The sequence below is a fragment of the Ochotona princeps genome, chromosome 19 (assembly GCF_030435755.1).
Source record: "Ochotona princeps isolate mOchPri1 chromosome 19, mOchPri1.hap1, whole genome shotgun sequence".
Taxonomy (NCBI): Eukaryota; Metazoa; Chordata; class Mammalia; order Lagomorpha; family Ochotonidae; genus Ochotona; species Ochotona princeps.
The window spans coordinates 38553623-38579662 of NC_080850.1; the positions used below are offsets into that span (position 1 = coordinate 38553623).

At 36.5% G+C, this 26040-nt stretch overlaps 1 protein-coding gene across 1 annotated transcript in view; it reads right to left on the bottom strand.

The window, feature by feature from the left end:
* Window positions 1–26040, bottom strand: part of ADAMTS19 (ADAM metallopeptidase with thrombospondin type 1 motif 19) — a 182602-nt gene that overhangs the window by 43352 nt on the left and 113210 nt on the right. Inside the window, exons 12-16 of the mRNA XM_058677493.1 lie at window positions 21468–21598; window positions 20279–20451; window positions 15153–15280; window positions 11494–11614; window positions 4731–4811 (exon numbers count right to left, since the gene is read on the bottom strand). Of these exons, the coding sequence (XP_058533476.1) occupies window positions 4731–4811; window positions 11494–11614; window positions 15153–15280; window positions 20279–20451; window positions 21468–21598 (634 nt within the window). The remainder of the gene's footprint in view (window positions 1–4730; window positions 4812–11493; window positions 11615–15152; window positions 15281–20278; window positions 20452–21467; window positions 21599–26040) is intronic.

Here is a 26040-nt window from a genome sequence, read left to right on the forward strand (position 1 = left end):
TCAGCATAGTTACTATTGCCTAGTTAAGCAAGTATGGAAATTCAGTGAAATCTTGAATAAATATGGTTACATTAGTATTTTCAACACTGACACTTCAGGCTGTTTAAAGTACGTGGGCTGTTTAGAGCAGACACTGCTTCCGTAAGTGAAAAACCGATTACTTGGGCCTAAAGGTAAGCTGAGAGAGAACTGATTAAGGCCAGACACTTTGGAAAGATAGATAATTCAAATGACACTTTGAGTGGTATCTTAATGATAATAATATATAAAAACAAACAGGCAAGGAACAGGGAATTTGGTAGAATTAGCGATAGAAGAGAAAGTAGTCACTACTGTACCTTCATGAATTCCTTATATTCGATAAATCGACTATATTGGTTAGAAAAAGTAAATGGCGAAAAGGGTAATGTAGGTAAGTTCAAGGAAAACGTGTTTACATATGACAAGTACTTATTTTTTTTAAAGATTTATTTTTTTTTATTGGAAAGGTGGATACACAGAGAGGAGGAGAGACAGAGAGGAAGATGTTCCATCCGATGGTTCACTCCCCAAGCGGCTGCAATGGCTAGAGCTGAGCCAATCCGAAGCCAGGAGCCAGGAGCTCTTCAGAGTCTCCCATGCAGGTGCAGGGTCCCAAGGCTTTGGATCATCCTCAACTGCTTTCCCAGGCCACAAGCAGGGAGCTGGATGGGAAGCAGGGCTGCCAGAATTAGAACCGGTGCCCATATAGGATCCCGGTGCGTTCAAGGTGAGGACTTTAACCACTACGCTATTGTGCCGGGCCCAACAAGTACATTTAAATAACAACTGTTATGTGGAAAGTCAAGGAAAAAAAAATAAAGACCATTGTTTGGTGCCTGTGATCACATACTGAGATCAGCATTGTAACATGGTGGGTTAATCCACCATGCTGACTCCAGCATCCTATATGAGAACAGCTGTTTGCGTCCCAGCTGCTTTGCTTCTAGATCAGAACCCTGCAAATGCACCTAGGAAAACACCTGATGGTGTTTCAAGTACTCGAGCCCCTGCCATCCATGTGGGAGACACAGCTGAAATTCCAGGATTCTGGTTTCCATTGGCTATTGTGGAAGCTTGTGGAAAGAGCCAGTGGATGGAAGATTTTTCTCTCTCTCTACTTCTTCTCTGCCTCTCTCTTGTTCTTTCTTTCAAATCCATCTGTACTATACATACATAATTTGTTTTTTTTTAAGATTTATTATTATTGGAAAGCCGGATATACAGAGAGGAGGAGAGACAGAGAGGAAGATCTTCCATCTGATGTTTCACCCCCCAGGTGAGCCGCAACGGGCTGGTGCGCGCCAATTCGATACCGGGAACCTGGAACCTCTCCGGGTCTCCCATGCGGGTGCAGGGTCCCAATGCATTGGTCCGTCCTCGACTGCTTTCCCAGGCCACAAGCAGGGAGCTGGATGGGAAGTGGAGCTGCCGGGATTAGAACCGGCGCCCATATGGGATCCCGGGGCTTTCAAGGCGAGGACTTTAGCCGCTAGACCACGCCGCCGGGTCCAATTTGTTAAGGCGAGTGTGTAAATTAAGAAATTCAGGCAGTAATAAGTACTGTAAATGAAATGAAGGAAAATATTATAATATGGATTGGCTTGGTTGGAGGTAATTGTGTATGGAAAGAAAATGATAGTTTTAAATAACTGATAATGTTTGATAAGGAGATATTGAAGCAATAAAGAAAGTGAGAAATCAAGGACTCCTATTTTTAAAATACTGGACTGGGTAGAAATTAGTGACTATGATAGGTTGACTCTCCCTTAATGATATTCACTTTTCCTAGAACATACATACCATACAACGTGTCTTCACCAACTACAGTGGAATGTTGTCAGAAATCAGTAACAGAAGGAAAGCTGGAAAATTCACAAGTGTGTAGATACTTAACAACACCCTCTTAAATAAGCAATGGATCAAAGAAAAACCGAAATCAGAAAGTGTCTTTTTTGTTTGTTCGAAGATTTATGTATTTATGGGACCTGCATTGTGGTATAGCAGGTCAAACTGCCACCAGCAACACCAGCATCCCACTTAGGTATCGATTTGAGTCCCAGCTGCTCCATTTCTGATCAAGACCAAAGCTAATGTGCCTCGAAAAGCAGTAGAAGATGCCCCAAGGTGCACTTGCAATCCCATGGGAGACTCAGAAGACACTCGGCTGCTGGCTTCAGCCTGGTCCAGCCCTGGCAGTTGTGGCTATTTGAGAAGTGAACCAGTAGATAGAAGAGCTCTCTCTCTCTCTTTCTCTCTCTCTCTCTCTCTCTCAATACATACACACACACACACACACACACACACACACACACACACACATACACACACATCTGCCTTTCTAAACAGAAAGAGATCTGTCTGCTGGTTCATTCCACAAATGGCTACAATGGCCAGGCTGGGCCAAGTCAAAGTCAAGAGCCCAAAACTCCTTCTGGGTCTCCCATAGGCGGTAAAGGCCCATGCATTTGAAACACATCTGCTGCCTTTCCAGGAGCGTTAACAGGCAGCTGGACTAGAAGCTGCACAGCTGAAACTCCTACTGAGTCCCGTCGGATCACCAGCATTGTAGCAACAACCTAACGCACTGTGAAACAACACCAGCCCCAGAAAATATCTTAACAAGTAAAAGTGAAAACTTTGTGAAGCAAAATAGAAGTGTTAATGGGAAATTTACACCTGTACATACATTTAAAAATAAGAATGATTTAAAGTCAATAGCTAAATTGTATAATTTAAGAAACCAGAAAACTAAGAAGAATGCAAACTCCAAACTAGCAAAAACAAGGACATAATCAAGATTAGAGCAGAGATAAATGAAATAGAGGAGAGTAAAATAAATTAAAACCAAAGATGATCCTTTGAATAGATCAACAATGTTGGCAATCTTTTAGCAAAACAAAGAAAAAATGGCAACACTTGAATTACTAAAATCAGAAACAACAGAGGAAATATGATAGTCTGTGCTCCAGAAATAAAAATGATCTCCCAGCAGGCATAAAGCAGGGACACTAACCATTCAGGGGAAAATGAAGGGAAGAAATAGCATTTCAGCACAGAGTGAAGATCACAGTTTTGATTGGGATGTTTGACTTTGACACTTGTTTCTGAACAGGTTCTGAGAACCTCCTAGAAGAGGTTTTAGGAGTGATGTGCTAGGGAGACAGATTGGCAGATGAAAGAGCAGGGCCCAGGCCTGAGTTGGGGGAACAGGAAGACCTTGAGGAACAAATCAAAGAGACCATCTGATGAGGAAGGGGAGCTCAGAAGGAGAAAGAGGTCAGTTCAGTTAAGGGTCCATGGTTCTCCACACTGGTTACGTGTCAAGCAACATGTGACTTCTGGATTTGTCAGCATAGAAGGCTTCTGCTGGCCTGAAAGGGCGGCTGTCCGAGGGAGACGTGAAGAATGGTTGGGTGGAGGGACTGGGAAGTGAGAGATTTGGAGCAGCACGGAGATGTTTCATTTGTAACTCTACATGATTTATTTAGCCACAGTTTTCAGGTTAGTAAAACTCACAGGGCAATCTAGAATTTTATAGAATTGTAAAATTCTGTTAGAGACATTGATGCTTTTCAGCTTGGAAAACAACCATCGTATCCACATAGACATACGAGTAGTGAGATCATCAAATGCCCAGTATCCTCAAAAACTGGCTTAAATCTGAATTAGCAAGCCTGTAATATTCTACTTACTTTTGAAAAGCATTTTAAAAGCCTACAAAATAGGTTGAAAAGTTTACATTTTACTCATTGGCAATAAATGGATGAACAGATTACATGACAGATTATTTCCCTTATTGTCCTCTTTCCCTAGATGTTCCTACCTAATACAAAGCGAATCTTTTGTGGAAAACAATTCAGTCTGAATGTAAATTATTTTTGATAGTGTACAGTTCAAACAATTCTGTCCGGTGAATTGTTTTTCATGTTCACAGGGCTTCCATACTGGGATATTATAAGGACATTATTTTTGCTAAGAACATTTTTAAAAATTGCAAACTTTTTGGAAAGAAAAATAGTATAAAAATAATACTTAAAAACTGGGAGAACAGTCTTCTTGATCTGGTTAAATTGTTCATCTATCTATACCTGCCAACACTATAAAATATTAATGATTTCATAATATTGCAACATAATACGTTGAACAACCTAGTATTTTCTTTTTCATTTTTAGAATTCATTAATCGATTTAGTTGAAACAGTAAAGTAGCTGATATGTTCTTAAGCTATACTTAAGTGTTTGAGATTACTGTTTTTATAGGTGAATTTTCCTGCAGTGAGGCAAATACATCTGTTTTAATATATAGATTTTTAAATTTCACATTTCCTAATTCTAAAACATTCATTATATAAATACCATACAATCATTTATACATGGAATAACTAGACATGTATATCTGCATGCATGTATAGGATACATAAATATATAAGTTCATTGAACGTGTGCCCATCTAAGAAATAAAATATATCACAAATCATTCTGTGGGTTTTAATAGACTAATATGTGGAAGCAGTTATACCCCCCAAAACACAAGACAACCTCATCGCTTTTGCTCATGGGAAAGAAATTCTAACTTGGTATGACCAGACTGCTCCCTGGAAAGTTGAGACATGAAGCCAGCAATGGGCTGACTTCCTCATCTACACAGAATGCTCAAGGCAGGGAGCTGGGCTTGAACTTGGCCCCTCTGTGTCAGTCACGTGGGTTACCTAAGTAGCTGTGTCCTGGCTTTTCTTCAACGACTTTGATCCTCCTTGCTCCAGCAGGGATCACCAGCACCTCCACGTAACCTGCAGGAGGCAATGACACATAAAATAATTAAACCTTGAGTTGTCACAATGCCTTTTTATAATATCCTCTCTTTAAATTAACGAGTTGCTTTCTAAAATTTGGTGATGGCTTAATATTCCAGTACCATTTGTAAAATAAAACTCAACATGTAAACACGTTATGATTTTTGTGAAGTAGTTTCTTGAAAAGATATTATATCAACAACATTCCTGATGATAAACAAGCACTTTTTTTAATGCAAAAAAAAAAACTTCATTATTGCTTTGTGAATTTTGACTAAAGAAAAGCCAAACAGGATAACCTAATTTCAAACACAGTAGATCCTGCAACAGAGCAAGCAAGCTCAGATTTTGCTCTGGGAATTCATAAAGTTAAAAAGTGTGGGGAACAAGAAACCTCAGCTGGAACAAATAAAATTGGCCTGACTAGCCATGAAGTTACTCACAGAACAAGAGACCCAGCACTCCAGGTGCAGATTAACAAAGAGTTGAAACTGGAGCTGGGGACAGGAAGTGCAAAGCCACAGCATCAGGGCAGCCGAAGGTGTCAGACAGCAGAAACAAGTCAGAGTTAAGGTTCTGCAGCAGATTTCTTTCAACAAAGGTTAGGAATGCAATGCACGAAGTGAAATAAAATGAAACGTGAAACAAGAAGACAGAATACATCTAGAGTTGTCTCCTGTTTATTCGTTCTTCAGCTTCCTGAAAATGATGAGTTATGTGGAATAGAACAAATGTATCCTATTCCCCCACCTGGTGAAGGGGCTGGAAACAGGCTGCAATTTCAGAGTCATAACTTCACAGTACTTATTAAATTAACAGCTCACCTGCACATTTTCCATATTGTCAATCACTTTGTATAATTCCAAAACAAAAAATTCACCATCGTTCTGGCATATTAATAAAACTGGCAACAATGACAATAGAAATGATGCTTAGTATATTTGTACATAGGTAGCAATATGGTCTCTGCCCTCAAAGAGAATTGTAAAGTTAAGAGATGGGTAAGTTTTACAAATACGAGTTAGACGAAACTTACAAAACTTACAAAAAGATGCTGTACAAAATAACGTGGTCAATGCCTGCTAAAGAATATAAACAGGAGTTGTTCAAGCTCTCTCCCTCTTCTCTGAGCACATTACCATCCAAACATCCAGAGGTAGATTTTTTTTTCCTTTTAAATGGGTATAATGTTTACAATTTTTAAAATGCTTACAAGAGCCAGAATAACTACAGTTCAGAAGAAAGAACATTTTATGTAAGTCAAGGAAAATTCTCAACAAAGCAAAAACATGAGTTTTCTGCAGAAGGGACTCAGACAGATGTAGAACAAGGCTGAGTTCACTTTTCATAAAGAAGAGTATGGGATGAAAGGTGTTTTAGCAGCACTTGAATAAAGTAATTCTGACGGAATGAGACTATGTAACAGCATGGCTCTATTAAGAGTTTGAATGTGTGCCCAGGGCAATGAATTCATCAATTTTAGCTACTGAACATTCCATAGTAAGGAAGTTGGTAATTAGATCCTGCCTTGGCATGGCTTTTTATAACAGCAATATGCTGGGATATACTTATGGATAATGGTGTCAGGAGTCTAATGTTGAAATTTAGGTCTGGTAGAGGCTAAGATAGAAAATTCAAAAATACTTTGAAAACAATATTCTGAATGTGGTACCTGATAGAAAGCACTTTATTCAGTGCGGCTTCTTGGATACTTTGGAAACTATACAGAAATGCATGTCACAGGGAAACCCATCCATGGATTTCATTTTTTTGTCCTATAATAAACTTATCTTTTAATATGATTTTCCCATGTAAGAATAGGATCCTAATTTGCAGAATTAAAGAAAGAAATTATCTAGTGTCTAGTTTTGCTCATAATTTGACCAGTTCACCTTGGTAATCCAAATTTAACTAAACCATAAAAGATGTCAGTGAAGACACCCAGTAAGAGTTCTAGAACACACTGATTTCCAGGGAAAGTTGAGGCTACTGATATATTTATTATCAGAGGTATCTGAAGAAGCAGCAATGTAAGCCAAGGGAGTCAGAGGAGAAAACTGAGAGCATAAAGAAGTCTAGAACTTTACCTGGTCAAGCTCATGATTTTTAGGAAAACAGATTGAAAATATCAAGAAACAAGACAGAAGAAGCAAGCATGGGAAGGATGGAATCTGGTCTTTTTTAAAAGAAAACAGACCCATGAATGAGGGTCTCTAGAAGAGTTACTGGCCAACTCTGCCAAGGCTGAGGAGATGTCAAAGGAGAGACGACAGAGAAGAGTTTACTGATGTCACAATCTGGGACGATGGCTCTTGCCAAGGACTTAGGAAACCAGTGGAGGAGAAGATAATCAACTTTACTGTGGTTAAAAAAAAATGGAATGGAGAGAACAAAGCAGAAGTACTGTGCAAAAATTTCCTGAGTGCAGGACTAAACAGCTAATTATGCCTTAGAATAATAATAATTATATCTGAGTTTATACTCATATTGATATCAAAAAGAAAAGAACACTAAACAATTACATATGAGGAAATTCAATGGTGGTAAAATATGTTTTAGAAAACAGGTGATGTGGCAATATTGAGCATGTACACCTTTTAAAGAAGCAGACTCAATGTATTGCCTCGCTTAGAAGTGGGACCATTATTTCAGTAAAGAGTTGCACATTGTGCTTCGTGCTCAGTAACACCACATGTAAAGCCAAAGGCTTCATTCTCCTTTTAAAATGTTTACTAATATAAAGAGAACAAATTTCATGTATTTCACAAGTACAATTCTAGCATGAGAATCACACTTCTCCTCCTCCCCCCAATTTCCCATCTTCCTTTTTTTTTTCTTGCAAAAACTATTTCAGTAATGGTCTCCAGTTGCATTCATTTTGTTGTGAAAGACAAAATTTCATTTTTTAAATGACTATTCAATACTCCATAGTATACATATACCATGAAATTGTTATCCAGTAATCAGTTGATGAAATCTGGGTTCATTACATACTTTAGCTATTGTGAACTGAGCTGCAATAAACATGGAGGTGGGTAAAACCAACTATTTCATGTGATGACTTCATTTCCCCCAGGTAAAGTCCCAGGTGTAGCTTGGCTGAGTCAAATGGTAGATGGATTTTTTATTTCTCAGGGATCTCCACACTGTCCTCCATCATGCTTCTACTAGTTTACAGCCACCAACAGTGTATTAGGTTCTCTTTTCCTCACATTCTTATCAGAATAGATTGTTGTTATTTCTCAAGACTTTGGATGATAACCATTCCAGCTGTGGTGAGGTGAAGCCTTATTGTGGTTTTTATTTGCATTTCCCTGATGGCTGGTGATTCCGCACGTTTTTTCATGTGTCTGTTGGCTATTTGTATTTCATCCTTTAATCATTTTCTAACTGGACTGTTGGTTCTGTTGCTGAGTTTCTTGAACCTCTATGGATTCTGGATATTATTCCTTTATCAGTTACACAGTTTGCAAACATTTTCTCCCATTCTATCTGTTGCCTCTTCACCTCGTTGAGTTTTTCCTTTGCATAGTCAAAGTTTCTTAGGTTTGACTCATACATCTTAAAAAGTCAGTAGCAACCATTATCTTCATACAGTAATAGTGAAGTAGCTGCCATATTTAAATGTGATAGCAAGTCACCAGTGTAATTGCTTTACAAAAATTACTACATTGAACAATGATAGAATCCCTAAAGATAGTGTTTTATATAAATAAATTCAAAAATAAAAGGAAAATAAATGATTTTCAATGCTAATACTGCATCATCAATAATTTGCTGAACCAAGATTTAAACTCAGATCTGACAATACTATTTACTTCCTGCTATGATCTATGGCTATTCTTCCATGAAACAATATAAAGGAGACTTTGACACTGCCATTGCTGAAGGAAACAGCCAAATCAAAGGAAACTCTAACAGTATCTTGTCTTTCGTGGTCTATCTTACTCACTTGCTTTCTAACATTCAGTTTCTCTCTGTCTTTCCCTTTCAAATAAGTAAAAATGAAATACAAAAGACGTTATTTTAAAGTGGAGGGCAGACATTTGGTGCAGCAGTGAAGATTAAACGCGGACTATCAAGCTCTACTTTGGATTCCAGATTCCTGCTAGTGCATACCCTGGGAGGCAGAGGGGAGGGTTCCTGCACCTTGGTCCCTGCTGCATGTGTTTCTCAGCTTTTGCCTTCAGACTTGTCTAGCCCTGGCTGGAATCAGGCCTTGGGGAGTGAACCTGAGGATGGAAGACCTGCTTCTGAATCTCTTTCTCTTTCTCCCACCTACTCTCTGAATTAAAAAAACCCCCAAAAATGCAAAAGCACATCCTCTTTATACATCGATTTCATTCTTATATTTTTAATGTGTCTTGATAATTATATAGTTCCACACACAATTGGACAAATATACAGTTTACGTTTTATTCCTTAAAAATTATCACTTTGGTATGCGAAGCCATAGTGAAAAATACGATAAATCATCCCTGACTTTTATTTTCTAATTTATTACATGATAAATCTACAAAGAAAAATATTTTCCTGAGTTTAGTTTCTAGCTCCAACAAAAATGATCGTGGAAACTTTTAAGAAAGGTCAGGGACTAAGCCCACCCACACAACTCTGCACATGTGTTACAAACGTATCCACTGTGTATGGCCAACAGGACTACATAATGTATAAGTCCTTCAAATTCTAGGAAGGTCATAAACTACAGGGATAAATTTTTCTGAAGAGAAATGAAAACAATGCTCCTTCAGTTACAAGTAGATGGAACCTTTGCTATAATTAATATTCATATGAGATTTAGAAAACTTAGAAAAAAATTTTTTTTCTTTACTGAGTTTACAGTCTGGAAGAGAAGACAAAGGAACACAAAACTGACATCTTGGTCAGTTTTGAGGGTCTGCAAGAATTGGGGTAGCTGCAGCTTCAAGAAGGAAGGGACTGGTGTGAGATGAGAGGGGGGAGAGACAAATAGAGACTGGCAACTTTGTGTCTGTTGTGAGAACGCCCTGTGAACAATGTAAAACTTGCAGACTTGTAAAAAAGAAAGTGGCATTACTTATCTATGATAGTCATAATACTTTATTAACCTGAACAGTTTCCCAATTAAAAATGCTGTTATCTAAACAAACAAATAGGTAGATATAAAAATTAAAGTGAAATAAAGATGAAAGAAAGAGGGAAGCAGATATCTGAGGGAAGGTAATGTCACATCACCGCAATCAGAATGAAAGCATTACTAGGATTTTTTTAGTGGTATTTCTATTTTTCATTTAATAACACTAGGGTGTTTTTATTTTCACTGGATAGTGGGAAAAGGAAGTCTTATTAAAATGAAATAAATATGTCCATGCTTAATGTGTATCAGAATTTCTGCATAAAACTTTTTCCATGCATATTAGATAACTATACAAGAATAGCCTTGAAAACTCTAGTGTCTTTAACTACCTTCAATCTTTCAGATTTTATTTGAGTTCTTGCACTGTGAAAATTTCTCATCACAATCAGGCAGAAGAGTTTACTGTAATTATATTGTGTAGTGGAAAGTCTAAGAGCTTGTGCCAACTAATTACTTCTTTTCCAAGTGAGTGCTGGCTGACTTGGATGTGTGGGACCTATCTGTAACTTTTTGACGGCTTCAGAGACTGAGAATTTGATTTGAATTTATCTTGGTACTTGGTTATTTTTAGGCTTCCTATCTTCAGGCTTACTTATCTCTTAATCTGTTGGAGCTATCAAACGGTTACATTGATCTTTAGAAAGCTGTATCTCCTTTTCTAGAGGACTCTTGGATCAAGAATGAACTCAGTTTTCTTCATTACAAACACAAATGACTTGTTTTTATGTGTTTAAATTAGTTCACATTTTAGTCTTGTGGGGTTTTTTTTGCTATTACTTTGGAATAAGAAAGGAATTCAAGGTAGGAAATATTTGAGATATGCAATGTAGATATATTGATGATGAATGAGTCATAATTTGTGACACCACATATATATAGCACAAGTAGCAGAAAAGTGTGTTCTTCCAAGCAAGCTTGAGGATGTTGTCATAAAGGATTTTCTGTGTATACAGCATATTCATGCATTATATTTCAGTATAGAAAAGTTACTTTTTGTAGTGGATCACATTGTCATTTCATACTCATAGGAATGTGTACATATGCGGCAACAACTGCAGACAGAACCATTCCTCCCATGAACACAGTGCCTCCCTTATGCTATGCTTCTCTCTATGCTCTGATACAGTGGATCCTGTTTTCAATAATGCATCCTCTTCAAATCAAGTAGAAACATAAAAAAAGAATACGGAAAGCTAAAAAACCAAAAACTAATATGCTCAATGGTTGATTCAAGATGTTACACATCACTGTTTTCTAATAGCTGTCATGCTTTGCATGGGATAATAAGGTCTGTAGAAATCTTGTAACATTTGCCAATTCAAATTAGATTACTCCCTTGTTGCTCTAACTTATTAAATGCACAACAGATGACTTCATGTTTTCATTAGTGGTAAATGGGCTTGTTAGGATTTCTGGCTCATATCATATATATTGTATGTCCTCATAAAAAACTCATTCTTTATCCATTAAGAGTCTTTCATAGAATCAGTATTATGATTGCTAAGTCAAGTTTAACGTACTCTCTGTCTTTAGTAGGGAGCATTAATTATAATAGAATATTACCTGCTCCTCTGGTGTGATTAAAGTCTCCTTTAATAATCTTGCAGGATTTTCCATTGCCATTGCATATACCACAATGATCTTCCCTTGCCAGAGACCCTAATAAACCATCACAGCCAACTCTCTGTAATAAGAGAATGAAAATGCATCACAAACTTATTGTTGCTTCTATTATTTTATCATGAAGTCTCTAGAAATCACACATTTTTCAGAGACAAATTAGGAAAATATCACCTTGTTAATTAAAAAGTAATAAAGAAAGCTAATGTCAAATAATAAAATATGTAATGCAATGAACCTGTGTGACAGTAATGACAGTATTTTTCCATCCTAAAATGTTTTTTAAAAAATTAAATAAAATATAATTCACATAAATTCCTAAGGAAATCACATTTCTATTACACATAACATCATTGATCTAATACATTGCTCCCAACATGACACAGATGCTCTTCACTGTAGATGGTTGCACTTCTAAAGTGATTGTAAAGCTAATGCTAAAGATGAAATGTTTTCTGGATGAATTAATATAAACATATAAACTCTTAAATAAACTTCTGTTTTCATCTTCTTCAGCATCAATTCCATGAATGTAAGAGTCCCTTATAATACATGGTTACCATGAAGAAACAGAAGAGGTTGGGAAATTAAGTTTTCTAGTCACCTAAGATAATTCTGTTAACAGGACTTTTCTGAGAACAAACCATTTGACACTCCTAGTGAATGATGCTTGCCTCTTATTGGCATTCAAACATAGTATTCTATTTCTCAATATTGTATATCCTCAAAGGCAGACTTCAGTCAGCAAATACTATTAGAAACAAATTGGTGGATTGCACAATCCCTCTTCATCAACAATGTTTGGAAGGGAGACTGAGGATAATCCATTCACAACACGTTCAAGTTATATTAGAGAAAATTAACAAATAATAAAACAGAGAAACAAGTGTCTGTGGTTGGTGTCAGTGGTGTTATGGTAGAGAAAGCGACTGTATTGTAAGATCCAGCTGCAGGAATGAAATATCCTCAGAAAGCAAAAATCATATAAAATCAGCAAAATAACAGCATCCTTTCTACCCTGTGGTTGGGTTGGGGTAGGGCTGAGGGTGTAAACAGGTGGAAAGCCCCTATCAGTAGGCCAAAGCTTATCCAAAGAGAAATAACAACAAAGATGGGAAGGGGCCCCTAAGCAGGAACCACAAAAAGACCTGGGAATCCTGGACTGAGGGGAAAAATGTTGATCCTTTATGAACAAATGAAGAAAAAATAGAAGTAGAAATCAGAGTGGCTTTGAAATGATGAAAATGCCTATGTTGTTTCTCTCTCTTTCTCTGCCTCTCTCTGATCTAGTTTATTTCCAGGCAAACAGTAAGAGAACAATAAACAATAGTTAAATACTTGAATAGATTGGTATGTAGGAGTTTTTTTTTTTTTTTTAATCCTGTAACTAGGAAACTAAAAGGCCTATTAGCCTAAGGTAAAAGTTCAAGATACAAATAATGCCACAGTTCAATAACCACATATTTTAAAAATTAAGCTTAGCTATTTAAGAAATTATAACTGGTAGCTTCATGTGTCCACATGGATCCATGGATCCACACATAACATGAAAAAGCTGAACAGGAGGGATTACTTTACTGGTTGTAGGCACCTGAAGTGTCACTGGAGATGGGGGAGCAACATGAGAGTAGGAGGTTGAACCTTCCTTATCCTTATTAGTAACAGAAGCTTCACAAACCAAACTGAGGCATCAACAGAAAGCTGTTTGTTTTCAATGCCCTCCACATATCAAGTTTAGCATTCTGTATTAGGTGTTACATATTTTGTGATAAGAAAAAAAGTTCAACTTGAAACCACCCAAATTAAAAAAGGTCACAGAGAGAAATGAGGCATGTTTTCAATTATACTGAAAGACTGAATGAAACATTTTTATTAATAAGCCAGAATCCTAAAGTACTCTAATACCATGTAAAATCACAATTCATTTCAAAGAATTCTTATTTAACTGCAATCATCAAGTTCATAAAGCATTTCTGCAGAATTTTGTTGGTGTTGCTATAATTTTAATATCTAGCCAGGGACTCTGTAAAAGATCTGGCTTACACAACACTGTTAAGTGAAAAGCAAAGCAATTGAGGCTATTATATTTGGCATATAAATCTAGGAAAGGAATTTTGTGAAACATAAAAAGAAATACAGCAATATATGATGAAATAAAGCTAAAAGCTTTAATGGTACAATAGAATATCCTGAAATATGCATAGGTAAAGTGTGTATAATGATTTTTTACCTGTAGATGAAAAAATGCATGTCAAATTCTGTGAAAGAATAAAGGAAATTAATATGTAAACATAGGACTACTTCTTATGCCAATGGTATTACATGATTTGATAGTTTAAACATTATAGCATGCTGGCACAATCTGGAAATTTAGAACTGGGAAAGCCTTTAAGTTCCATGTTGTTCCCAACTTCTATCAAGACATCTGTATACCCCTATGAGATCAGACTTTGATCTCTCTATAGCTTACAATTGTTTTCAGGCTCTCGTGTGTGTGTGTGTGTGTGGTGTTTAGCAAAATCTCAAAAGGGCTGTAGAGCAAAAAAGTCATTATAATTGTTGTTTTAGCATCTTCATTTTACAGGTTGTAGTTAATGCTTTTAAATGATTTACCCATGAACACGGTCTCTTCACGGCTGTCACAAATTGAATGTCGTTCTACTCAATTACCTCTCTCTTTGCTAAAGGATGTTTTTCTCTCCAGCTGCATGGAATTTATCAAAACCAGCCTACCTAATCATAACAGCTACCTGAAGTCATGGCCCCGTCCTGTGGTGGCTTGTATTCTGATACTAGTAGATGCTGGGTTTTTAAAAGGTTGGGCTTTCTAATCCAAATGCTGACAACTCTGAAATGCTGTCTGAATTTAAAGAGCTCCGCAGAAGGCCAATTAGGGTATTGGGCCAGCATGGCAGCCTCACTTCTCTTTCTCCACAATTGTAGTTCTTTCTCCTCAAACAAATACTACTTCCAACTACAACTGCCAGCTTCCAATTTCTAGCTTTTTATTTTTGCACTATGTTCATCATGTCCACTTTGCTAGAAATTCTATTTTTCAAAGAGAGATGAAGAAGAATACATTGATGTATGTAACTGGAAATTATTTATGAAGAGTAAAAAGCGTAAATAAAATATTTGGTATAAGAGAGTTAAACATACATTTAAAATCAGCTGATCCAAGTATGTTTACAATGCTTGAACACGAGTAACTGTATTGACTTTATGGGTTTTGTTTCATGGCTCAGTCTCACACAGCCATGGGAGAACTGATGTGCTAGAAGTGGTGGTCGGTAATACTCTGACGTAAGAGTCCCACAGTATCCTAATGTTAAACCTGTAATAGATACATTAGGTAATTCAAATCTGAGTTTTTTTTCAGTTACTGATAGATTTTGTGGATTACCTAATTCAAACTTCCCTTCATGCAGACCAAAAAGTTGAGTTTCAGAATTCATCAAATTTATTCATAGTCAGAGTGGAGTTAGGACCATGTCCCAGACTTTCTGAATCTGAGTTCAAAGCTTTCTACAATATTGTGAAACTAACTCCAAGTTCCCTCTATCCTTCCTCAAGTTGCAAGTGCTCCCTTTGGCATGTCTCACCTGGCATCTGCCATTTGCACAGATATCCAGTCCTTGATGGCCACAAGAAGTTCCATCCATCACTTTTTCTGATAGCAGCACAGGCTGTTCTTTTCCCACAGGAGAGCAAAACAAGGCACATGGTTTTTCTACATGTAGAATGGATAAAAAGAGAGGAGGAAAAAGTTACTCCATAAGCACTTTTAGACGAAGGTTTATTTTTCAAAATTGGTTACTCAGTAACAGAAAAAATAATTCACTGCTGAATTATTTTTATTATTCATATAATATGAATAACATATGAGAAGGTTTTTTGTAAGAAATAAATGAGATAACTGGGGGAAAATTAGGTGCCCTGTGTAAATTTTAGCCTCCTTCTTAAGAAACATGGCTACAATTATTTTCAAAATGTTCCATTTATTACTTTCTACCACAGACAAACCAATCACTGTACCTGAAAAAAATATAGTACATACCCCAATTTTTGATCATCCTTGGTGGAACAACTACCTCTTTATCTTAAGTACATGCATAGAACACTACCTACCTGTAAGCTCTGGTTAATATTTACTTTGTGAATTCACCCTTGAGGTCTTCCTTTTAAGATCTAATACGGAAATCTTTAACCTATGTATTTAGCATTTTATAATTATGAAATTACTGAAGGGAAAATTGGTATGATTAGAAATGCATGATTCCCATGAGAACACCCATCATATTTCACACCTGCTGATGTACTCCTGGCCTTTGCTGCTAACCTGGAAAGCATGGCAATAACCAAGACAGCTAGAATGACAATCATTGCTTCAGGTGAAGAATTCTTCCACCATTCACAGTCGTCCTCAGTGCCTCAGTCAGCAGTAGGGTATGGTGGTTCATTTGATCTCAGGTCAAAAAGTAGCATAATATTTGAAAGAACTGTTTCTATTTCAAAGCATCATACTGAGGAACAGTAGTATTCGGTAACACCACTAGTATGATTATCCAAACCTAAAACTTCAGAGCAGTTTCCATGCTACAATACTACCCTACTGGCTTCACACCAGTCGGGTCCTTTGCTGTTTATTAAGCTTGTATAAATAGAACGGAAAATAGTTTACAGTCTCTGACACTGCTCTTCCCTTATGTCTTCAGTAAAGTTCCACGTGTGCTGATGGGATTCTATAAATACCAAATGACAGCCAGAGGCATGCAACAGGATATCACTTTGCAAAGAGAAGACAGACAGTTAAATGAGCCTTCAGAATTGAACATTTCAAACAGTTTTCACATGTGGATTCTGAATACAGCTCTGAAGAGTTTTCAGGAGTTGGAACATGGCCTTTCATGTGCATGGTTTTGAAATTTTCCTTTAAGATGCCATTATAAGCTGCAATAAAGCATTTCAGTGTGCTCTCATACCTCAAAGTAGGTTATGTTTATTCAATGACTGCTTACTATGTCATATCTTTGGACTTAGAAACAGCTGCTATAATTGCAACATTCTAAAAGTGGCATATATGCTTCTCTTTCTGGAATTTTCAATGAGAGAAGCAAACAAGATATATAAAAAAAATGTTGAGTTCATCTCCTGAAAAGTTCCATTCACATTCCAAACTAGCATTCAAATAAAAATCTTTATATTTTCCTTTTATAATCACCAATACCTTCTGCTTAGTTTAACTTTATAAATGACAAAAATAATTTGCTACCAGTCTTCCTTCCTGTAGCATACCCTCAATACTGTGACATTGCAGTGATCCGTGTAACATGCCAGTACTTGGCAGGCAGGCTCTGAACTGATTTAAAAGATCAACTCTTTCCAAGATACGCATTAGACATGGATTTCAGCCAAATTTCAGCATGTCTAGGGTATGCAAAATCCCTGAATGTTAAAGCCATGCATATCTTTTCTCTAAAAATAAATGTTCACTACTGCATTGATCCCCTAAATTTAATTCCCCTATTAATACATCTACATATTGTATAAAAACAAATTATATAGTTACTTAGGGTCTAAGATGTCATACGTTTAAGACACTAGTCTTTAAATAGAATCTGTGTGTGTGTGTGTGGGGGGGGTGGGTGGGTAGGTGGGTGGCAGGGAGTAAGTATTGACCCTACTGGTTAAGATGTCCATGAAAAGGCATGCCTAGTTGTACTGGAATTTTTGTGTCCAATGTTCAGTTTGGGACTCCTGACTCTAACTCCCTCCTAATAAAAACCCAAGGAAGAAGCAGTAATGGCTCAAGTAATTGGTTTCTTATCACCCACATGGAAAACCTGGTTTAACTTCTTGGTTCTCAGTTTCCACCTGGTATAGTCCCAGCTGTTGTAGACATTTGAAAGTGCATCACAAGTAAATAATGTATATTTCTGAATCTTCTACATTGCAGTTGTGCAAGGAGGCTAGTTGTGTATTTCATTCATCAGGGGGACTTATGGACTTGACCGACCCATGTTGTAAAACATTCGGAATTACCTGTTGACTCTACAAAAAGCTATTTGGGATAATTTTGATGATAAACATCACTATATAACAGTCTACAGCTTCCTTAACTTTTTTCCAAAAGTGCCAGTGTTTTAAATTGACACAAATACAATTCTGAATTTTCTTTATTCTGTAGAAAATCTGATTTCTATCTCTTATTTTACTAGAATATACGAATTTCACAGGATTCTTACATCAGTAAATCTTACAAGTTAGAAGTAGATACAAGATAAACCCTTGGTTCTTATAACAGAAACATTGATTATATATCCAAATGAGTGAAACAAATATTCACTAAAAAAGTTAATATTTACCAGATGGTACAGTAGGAACAGATACTAGAAGGAATGCATTCAATGAATGTACTATTACAGGCCTCTTACAGGAAAACTGGTAGGGGAACATAACTAATTTGGAAGGTTAGGGAGATTCTTCTTTTTAGAAGAATTGATGAAAATTGGGTCTAAAATTTCAGTTTAAGGCAAATACATTGAGAAAGAGAGGTAAAATGCTTGAAGAAGAAAGGCATCATGTTAAGAAGCCAGTTGACACCAAGCTCCCAAAATAAAGGAACATGTTAAAGGAAGCAAAGCACAAAAATTCCCTTATAGAGCACACAATCAAGTGTATGCAACTGAAAAATTGGTGTTATCGTTATGATAAAGGAGAAATTAACAATGATCCTGTGGATCTGAATGAAAGACGATGGTTATAAATGTCAAACCACTAAAGTTTGTCAATATCTAAGTAGGAATATCTGGCAGGCACTGTACATACAAGTTGGGAGCTCAAAGGAAAAATTTGGTTGAAGGCACAATTCATGAATTACTTGCACATTTACAGAGCCATGAAAATAGATGAGATCACCTAAGAAGAAAATGTGGAGCAAAAACAGAGTAGCATCTGGAATAAAAGAATAAGCCAGAGACATGGAAGGAGTCCAGGTGGGTGCCATGTTATAGAATCCAAAGAAATGAGTGGTTTAAGAACTGTCAATGTTTTTGAAGTCAACTAAGAAGACAGGAAACCATTCCTTAAATTTAGTGTCCATGAAACCCCTTGATAACATTAAGGAGATTTTTCTGGTAAAACTCAGACTGAAGTATAGAAATACAAGGTTAGGATTTAGGCAACTCACTGAGAAGAGTGGTGGCTGGGGATAGGACATAGGGAGAATAAACCTAGCAGCTCAACTTGGCCTTGAGCTTAAGGGAATTTAAATTAGAGAGTCCTAAATATGTTTGTTTGTTTGTTTGTTTAAAGAAAACACTGAATGTGAATAATTCAGTACAAAGAAGAATAAATATTGAATAGGAAGTATAAATATCTTAATATTTATATCATAAAGGGGAAACTGGGAATGGCATCCAGGACACAGTTGAAAGAATAGACCTTGGAAGGAAGGAATTAAAATTATGCTGGCTAATGGGAAACAGATGGGAAGTCCAACAGTATTGCTAGGCTTTAGTGTCTGGTAGCAGCAAGATGACAATCATCTGATGGCTCCAGTTCACCCCCTTTCCCCATTTTATTGGAATGATATGTTCTCCTCGTTGTAGAAGAGAATGGTTTGCTTGCTGAGGTACTTCCACTGAGAGGTGAAAACACTAAAACTGGGAAGCAACAGAATTTAGTTAACTGACATGAATGTTATTACCAGAATGGAAAGCACAGTCCAACCTGACTAAGGGGATCAGGGAAAGACCAGCAGCACAATGGCACATGAGTTCCAGGAATCCATCACCACTTCTGGTCACTAACTCAAAACCACACCCTACCCACCACAGGCAAGCATGAACATTCTTAATTAACATGTAGCATAAGTTTTTTTTTAAAAAATTCTATTTTGATATAATTATCAATTATAACAAGTTACAAGAGTCATACAAAGAAGTCTCATATATCTTTTACTTTGTTACTCCAATTGCTGTATCTTGGTAATTCTAATATAATAGGAAATGCAGGGAATTGATTTTGGTATGTGTTCAGTGCCATTTTGCCTATTTTGATTTTGTGTAATCACTGCCACAATTAAGATAGTGAGCTATTTCATCAACACAAAGGTCCTACGCATGTTACCCCTTCATACAGTAATACCCATCTCCCTTCTCACCACCTAGGAGGTATTCATTTGTTTTCTGTCCCTGTAATTTTGTCATTTCATGAATGTTACTTAAATACAGTCACACAGTATGTGACCTTTTGAGATTGGTGTTTTCGTACAAAATAATTACCTGAGATCCATCTAGTTATAACTTTATTAGTAATTTTCTGCTTTTTACTGCTGAATAGCACTCTATCAGCCCAGAATGTGCTTTCTATATTGTTTGGTAAACATATGCTTATTATTATTTTTTTTAAATCCCCAGCTGTTTTTCAAGGTGGTGGCACTGTCGTATGCTTCCACCAGCAATGTATGCGATCCTGCTTCTTCCCATGTTTACCAACCTTAGGTGGTTTCACTGTTTTTCTAGATTTTTTTAAGAGGTATCAAGTGAGATCTTAATACATTTAAAAAATACTTCAGTTAGCTCTTGTGATTGCTATATGTCAACAAAAGTAGAAAAAAAATAAAACTTGGAAACAGCTGGAAGTCAACCTGCAAACACAACTACTGTAAAATCACCTTTGAAACCCAGAAGAATTATTAAAACCATGGGGAGCTCTTGGGTCATACCTTCATCCAAGACAGCTTGCCACTGGAGTACATTCTTTGGGGACGAATATCTAACACCATAGGCCTGACATTGCCAGTCTCTGAATCCAGGCAAACCTGCAGGACAAGGTGGATTCTGACATATTCTGTATTGTTTTCTGGGACCATTACAATCCCTTGCTTCAGAACCTAGCCTAGAAAAGACAGTACAAATAATCAATTTTATCCTTTTTTATGTTAATCACACATTTAAAAATTAAAGACATTCATAATGAATAACCCTTTGTTAAATCCACTTTTAGAAAGTTGAATGCATTAAATGTCTCATAATAATAGTGTACTCGGTTTTTCTAATCCTTGATCACTTTAGCTTCCAAGATAAAAGGAAAACTGTGGACTCATGAAAATGATAAAGAGGATTGCAGGGCAGAGGTTGGGGTCAAAATTGGAAGTTCATTATTCCTATGAACAAATATGATGCTGAGAACTATTAAGAAGATGCTTCTACAGAGGTTCATTACAAATTCTTAAAAACTGCCTGTGACAGAAATGGGCCTCTGAGCTTAGCACCAAGTGTTACAACAGACAAGGTGAAATGCCTTCCTCCTGCTTTCCTATGATGGTTTCTAGGAATGGTGGGGTTGGCATGCTGGTCTTCTAAGATACCCCGTCTGGAATGCGCTCACCATGGTTTTGCTGCTGAACTTTGGCACCTCTGTGTCGATTTCTCTTCCTTTCTTTTACGAAAGTCCTAGCACTTTCCTGCTCTTCTCTCAGGTTACTTAAGTTTTTCAAGTAGGAGGGGACTTCAGAGATCTTGTAGATCAGTAGAATTAAAAGTTAAGGGCTTTTTGGTGCACTAACATTTGAAATCCATGTCCAGCATTTTCTTAACCGCAGTCTCCATGGATCTTTGAGGACTCCATTACACACATCTCCTTGTGTAGTTTACCTCATCATTTTACTAGCCTTTGTCAAGAAATCTTTTGTAGCTTTCATTATTTACATTTGGAAGGGTTGCTCTTTGTGTGGCTCTTAAAAGGGAGCTATTTACATAAACACTTAAGTAAAGAGAAATTTCTGTTTTCCACAGAGGAACAGCTTTGAGGGGCTTCATTTGCTGGAAATTGTATTTTATGAGTAAAACCTATGCGTTTGAAAATTGAAGAAAAAAACACCCTCCCCCAATCCAGGAACTTTTTGAGTTTACCCAGGACATTCGCGCTCCCGACTGCTGGTCCCAGAACCGCAGCTTCGGCTACAAGAACTCCACAGGCTCCACTCTCCGGCCAGGTGCTCAGGTGCTGAGGTCCTGCTGGTACATTCTCCCGCCTTACACCACTATTCCAAAAGTTATGTCTTAGGTGAACAAATCAGGGCACAACTGAAAATCATTCAATGGCCTATACAAGTCACTGCAATTAATGCAATTAAACTGAGTTACCCGAGCCCTGAACATGTGGAATTGAGATAGACAGAAAATAAGTTGACCTTTGCTTTTGCCTGAGCTTCTTGTGTCAGCTCAGAGACTTGGCATGAAAGCAGTGCACAAAAGTCACTGAATTCTGAGAACTCAGGACTTCAAAATGGGCGAATGTCAGGGTGACTGAGCGGAAGAATCTGACGGGGCACAGCCACTGAGAGAAAAATCTCACCCAAGATACAGAAAACAACTTAAAAGGAACCAAAGAAAAGGGCAAAGGAGGATGAAACATAGAATCATATATAAATACAAGAAATAAATAATGTCAAAACAAATATGTTAGCAAATTTAGCAGCTGTGGTAGGAAATGTCCATAATACTGTTTGAAACAGAGTGTGATTTAATTTTAGCACTTTTCTTGATGCTTTTAAAATCTGAGTTTCTGTCAACTTCAAGTATTAATATTATAGCAAGATTTCTTTTGAAAATTAAATTTGTTTGAAAGACAGGCAGACTGAAATTCTGTCATTTCATTCAGCTATGTGTAGTTTATTTTGTATCTATTGATTGGGGAAAGACAGCTATGAAAGAGAAAAGTAGAATGGTTTTCATTCTTACCATCCTTATTATGTTAATTAAAATAAAACAGAAGCAGTGAGTGAGACTGTTTCTGTAGTCTTTGAGAAATGATCCTCAGGACTTCACAGAAAAACGGAGGTTATCCCTACTTGTTTTTGAAAAGCAGATAGATGATGGTCACATCCCATAGGTTCAAAGGTAACAAGCTCACGTTGAGAACGATAAGTAAAGGTTAGGGACATTTAGGTCAGTCACTGTGCTTAAATGGCTTTCTGCAGTTAGACACAATGTGCGCTTATGCAAGCTTTGAGGAAATTACAGAAATTCTCTGATGCTAAGTCTACTCAACTCTAAAATTCAACATGCTTACTGAACAGATGTTGTGCAGAATTTAAATGTAGCGCTAAATACAAAGCCTAGCCTACACTAGAGGTTAACAACAATATATCAATACACTGAACAAAAGGTTCAAAAACTTCACAGAAAATAGCATTTTCAGAGTTTACATTTCCATGAACTTTTGGATGTATCATATAATTACATTAATATTATTAACAGCTTGCAAGAATCTAACCAAGTTTTGTCCATTCATTTTATTGCTTTCCTTAAAATTTATTTTTGAGAATTTGTTTTAACTGGTGCTTTTAGGGGCGAAAACTTGGATTTTGCTATATGGTTTTGTTTAACCCAGTTAACATTTTGAATATGCAATGAAACATGAATCGCTGCAAGTATCTCTGAGAATGCTAAGACTTAAATTTAACTTTCTTTAGAAGTTTTAAATCTAAGCTTGAGAAAAGATAATCCTCCACCATTCAAAGTACATTTAAGTGAATCTAAGATTGCCATGAAAGTCGTTTGAGTTTTCAAATGAGATACCATCTGAACACTAGGAAAGGGAGAAAAAGCCGGCCATGTTACAGCTTTTACAATATTTGCTGGCTTAAAGAACTTGATAAAGTTATGCCAATTCTGGGGAAAAAATGTGCAAGCCATCAAACCTTAGTTGGTCAGTGTTTTGGCCAACATGAGGGTGTCTAGTTTTCCCATATGGCATATCATAGCTCATTGTCCACTAAGCATCAAGGTGGCTAGAACTCATACAAGACTAAAAACTATGCTGAGAAGTATTGGGACCTAACTTGCACATAATTTAAACTAGATCACATCTGGTAGATGAGAAGAAATAGAAACAGATAATGCAAGTCAATTCACATACACCAATCAATGAAATTTGGAGGAAGCACAGCCCAAGATACAGTCTGTCATGATGCAGATAACCAGATCACTGGAGCAGACTGCAGGAACTCCACTTCTGTGATTTCTAGATGGCACTGTGCTTCTGCACTGAGGAAAATACAAATGTTTTGCTTCAGTTGTCACACCTATGCACAATGGTGCTTTCCATAAAATTTCTAACAAGTTTTTTTTCCTAGAACATTTTTATTTTATTGGCTCATAACAGATATTAAATGATCTGAAAAATTAAAGATGTATCTACCTATTCAATTTGATTTATGAGAAAGCTAAAGGATTATTTAATATACGCTACTACTGGGACAGTACATGACCAAACTCTCTCTCAGACACACACACACAGACACACACACACCTGTATGAAGTCCATGAAGATGCAAACCTGAACTGATTATAGCCTAATCAGTTATCACAATATACCATGAAGGAGAGAGGAGGAGCCAGGCAGGCAAAAAGCTCTCTCCATTTTGTGATTGCTAGAATGTTACAGTCTATTATTTCCAATAATAAATGATGATGATATTTAGAATGTCAACTAAGGAAAGTCAACAATTAAGGTATTCAAGAAACTTTACAAAGCTGACAAACATTAAATTTTAAAGTAAATTTACATTGGTGCAAAGAAATTGAAATCCATGCATAGTTTTTTTCATAATATGTATTTTTCCAGATCTTTCATTTAAACAATTTAAAATTGTTCATGCCAAAATAAACTTTAATTTTTCATTGTATTTCCACCAATATGTAAAGTGTCCTTATATTATTTCAGAATAGGCTACTACATTGGTCTTTAATTTCTGTTCTCCTCTCTCCATCACTAGCAAATATAAATATGCAAAAGCAAATATCATATGTTCACTGTTTTTACTAAGTAATTTATGAAATTATTAATCTCCATTTAATGTATTTGTATTATACATTTAAAATGGTAGAAAAAAGACAGTATAAAGAAAAGGAGAAGAAAAGGTTGTTTTTAACTTGGAAAATGCTGTCAACAACAAGTGTAAATCTCTACTTCCAAAATCATTTTAGATCTGTAGGCACATTCTCATACTTAAATATACAGTCTTATATACATTAGATATATACAATACAATTAGCAACACTACAGGACTATGAATTATTGAACTCCAAGCTTTGTTCGTTGGAATGCAATGTACAGAGCTAGTGGAGTTTCGTGCAAGCCTTCTGGTTTTTCAGATATGTTCACCCTACCACACACTAGCAGTGGGAGATGGGATGCTATTTCCATGATGGTGGGCTACCACTACTGGAACAGAGGGATTTGTAAAGAAGCTGAGATGGCCTGGGGAACTGAGAACTCATTAGTCATTTCAATACACAAAACACATTACAAAACCTCTGAAACAAAGTTATTGGCATAAACATGTGGAAACAAAATGTGATTTTGGATGAGTAATAACAGTTGATTGTTGAAAGAACAAGTTTAGAGATCTCAACAATACATATTCTCTAAATATGAGAATAAAACTTCATAGTAGAAAAATATTGAGTATACCACCTTATAAAAATTGAGAGACTGCTATTAAGCAAACTAAATACATAGCTAAATAAAATAAATTGGTATTGCAGATTTGAAGATTTTAGAGCTCAATATTTGGTTATCACTTTACATGGTGCAAATGATTACTGGTGTGGGGTTGTATAAGTCAAGAAATAACTTATTCAGCATAATTTCATGAGACTTGTAATAGAAGCAGCTTGTACTTTGGGGTCTAATTTCTAAAAATGAAAGAGATGAATATCAGCATAGTCTACATATGAAAAACAAATTTTTACACAAATTCCTTCTAAGAAATCCGTTTCCTAATTTTTTTAAAGTTTAATTTATTTTTGCTGGAAAGACAGATTTACAGAGAGGAGAAGATACAGAGAAAAAGATCTTTCATCTGCTGGTTCACTCCCCAAATGGCTGCAATAGCCGGAGGTAAGCCAAACCAAAGCCAAGAACTAGGAGTCCTATTAGGATCTCCCATGCAGGTACAGGATCGCAAGGCTTTGGACCAATTCTACTGCTCTCCCATGCCTGAAGCAGGGAGCTGGATAGGAAGTAGAGAAGCCAGAACACAAACCAATGCCCATGTAAGATGCTAGCCCTTAAAGCTGGAGGGTTAGTCAATTGAGTCATTGCATCTGCCCAAATGAAATCATTTTCTTATCGACAGTTTCTAGAGATCTCATACTTCTAGACTTTTAAATAGTACAGATTTAAATAATTAGCACATGTAGTACAGATTTAAATAATTAGCACATGTATTTTCTTTTCTTAATTATAGAAACTTCATGCCTTTGCCACAGAATTCAGAAATGTCTATAAAGAAATTATATTAACACTTCTGTGATATTATATTGCATATAATATATGTGAAATATATACACACACGTATTTATACATATATATCTTTGTATCATCTTCTGTGGCCGTCCCTTGCACCACCACCACTTCCCTCCCAAGAGGTAACTACTAATTATAGTTTGGAGATTACACATTCAAACCATTTTC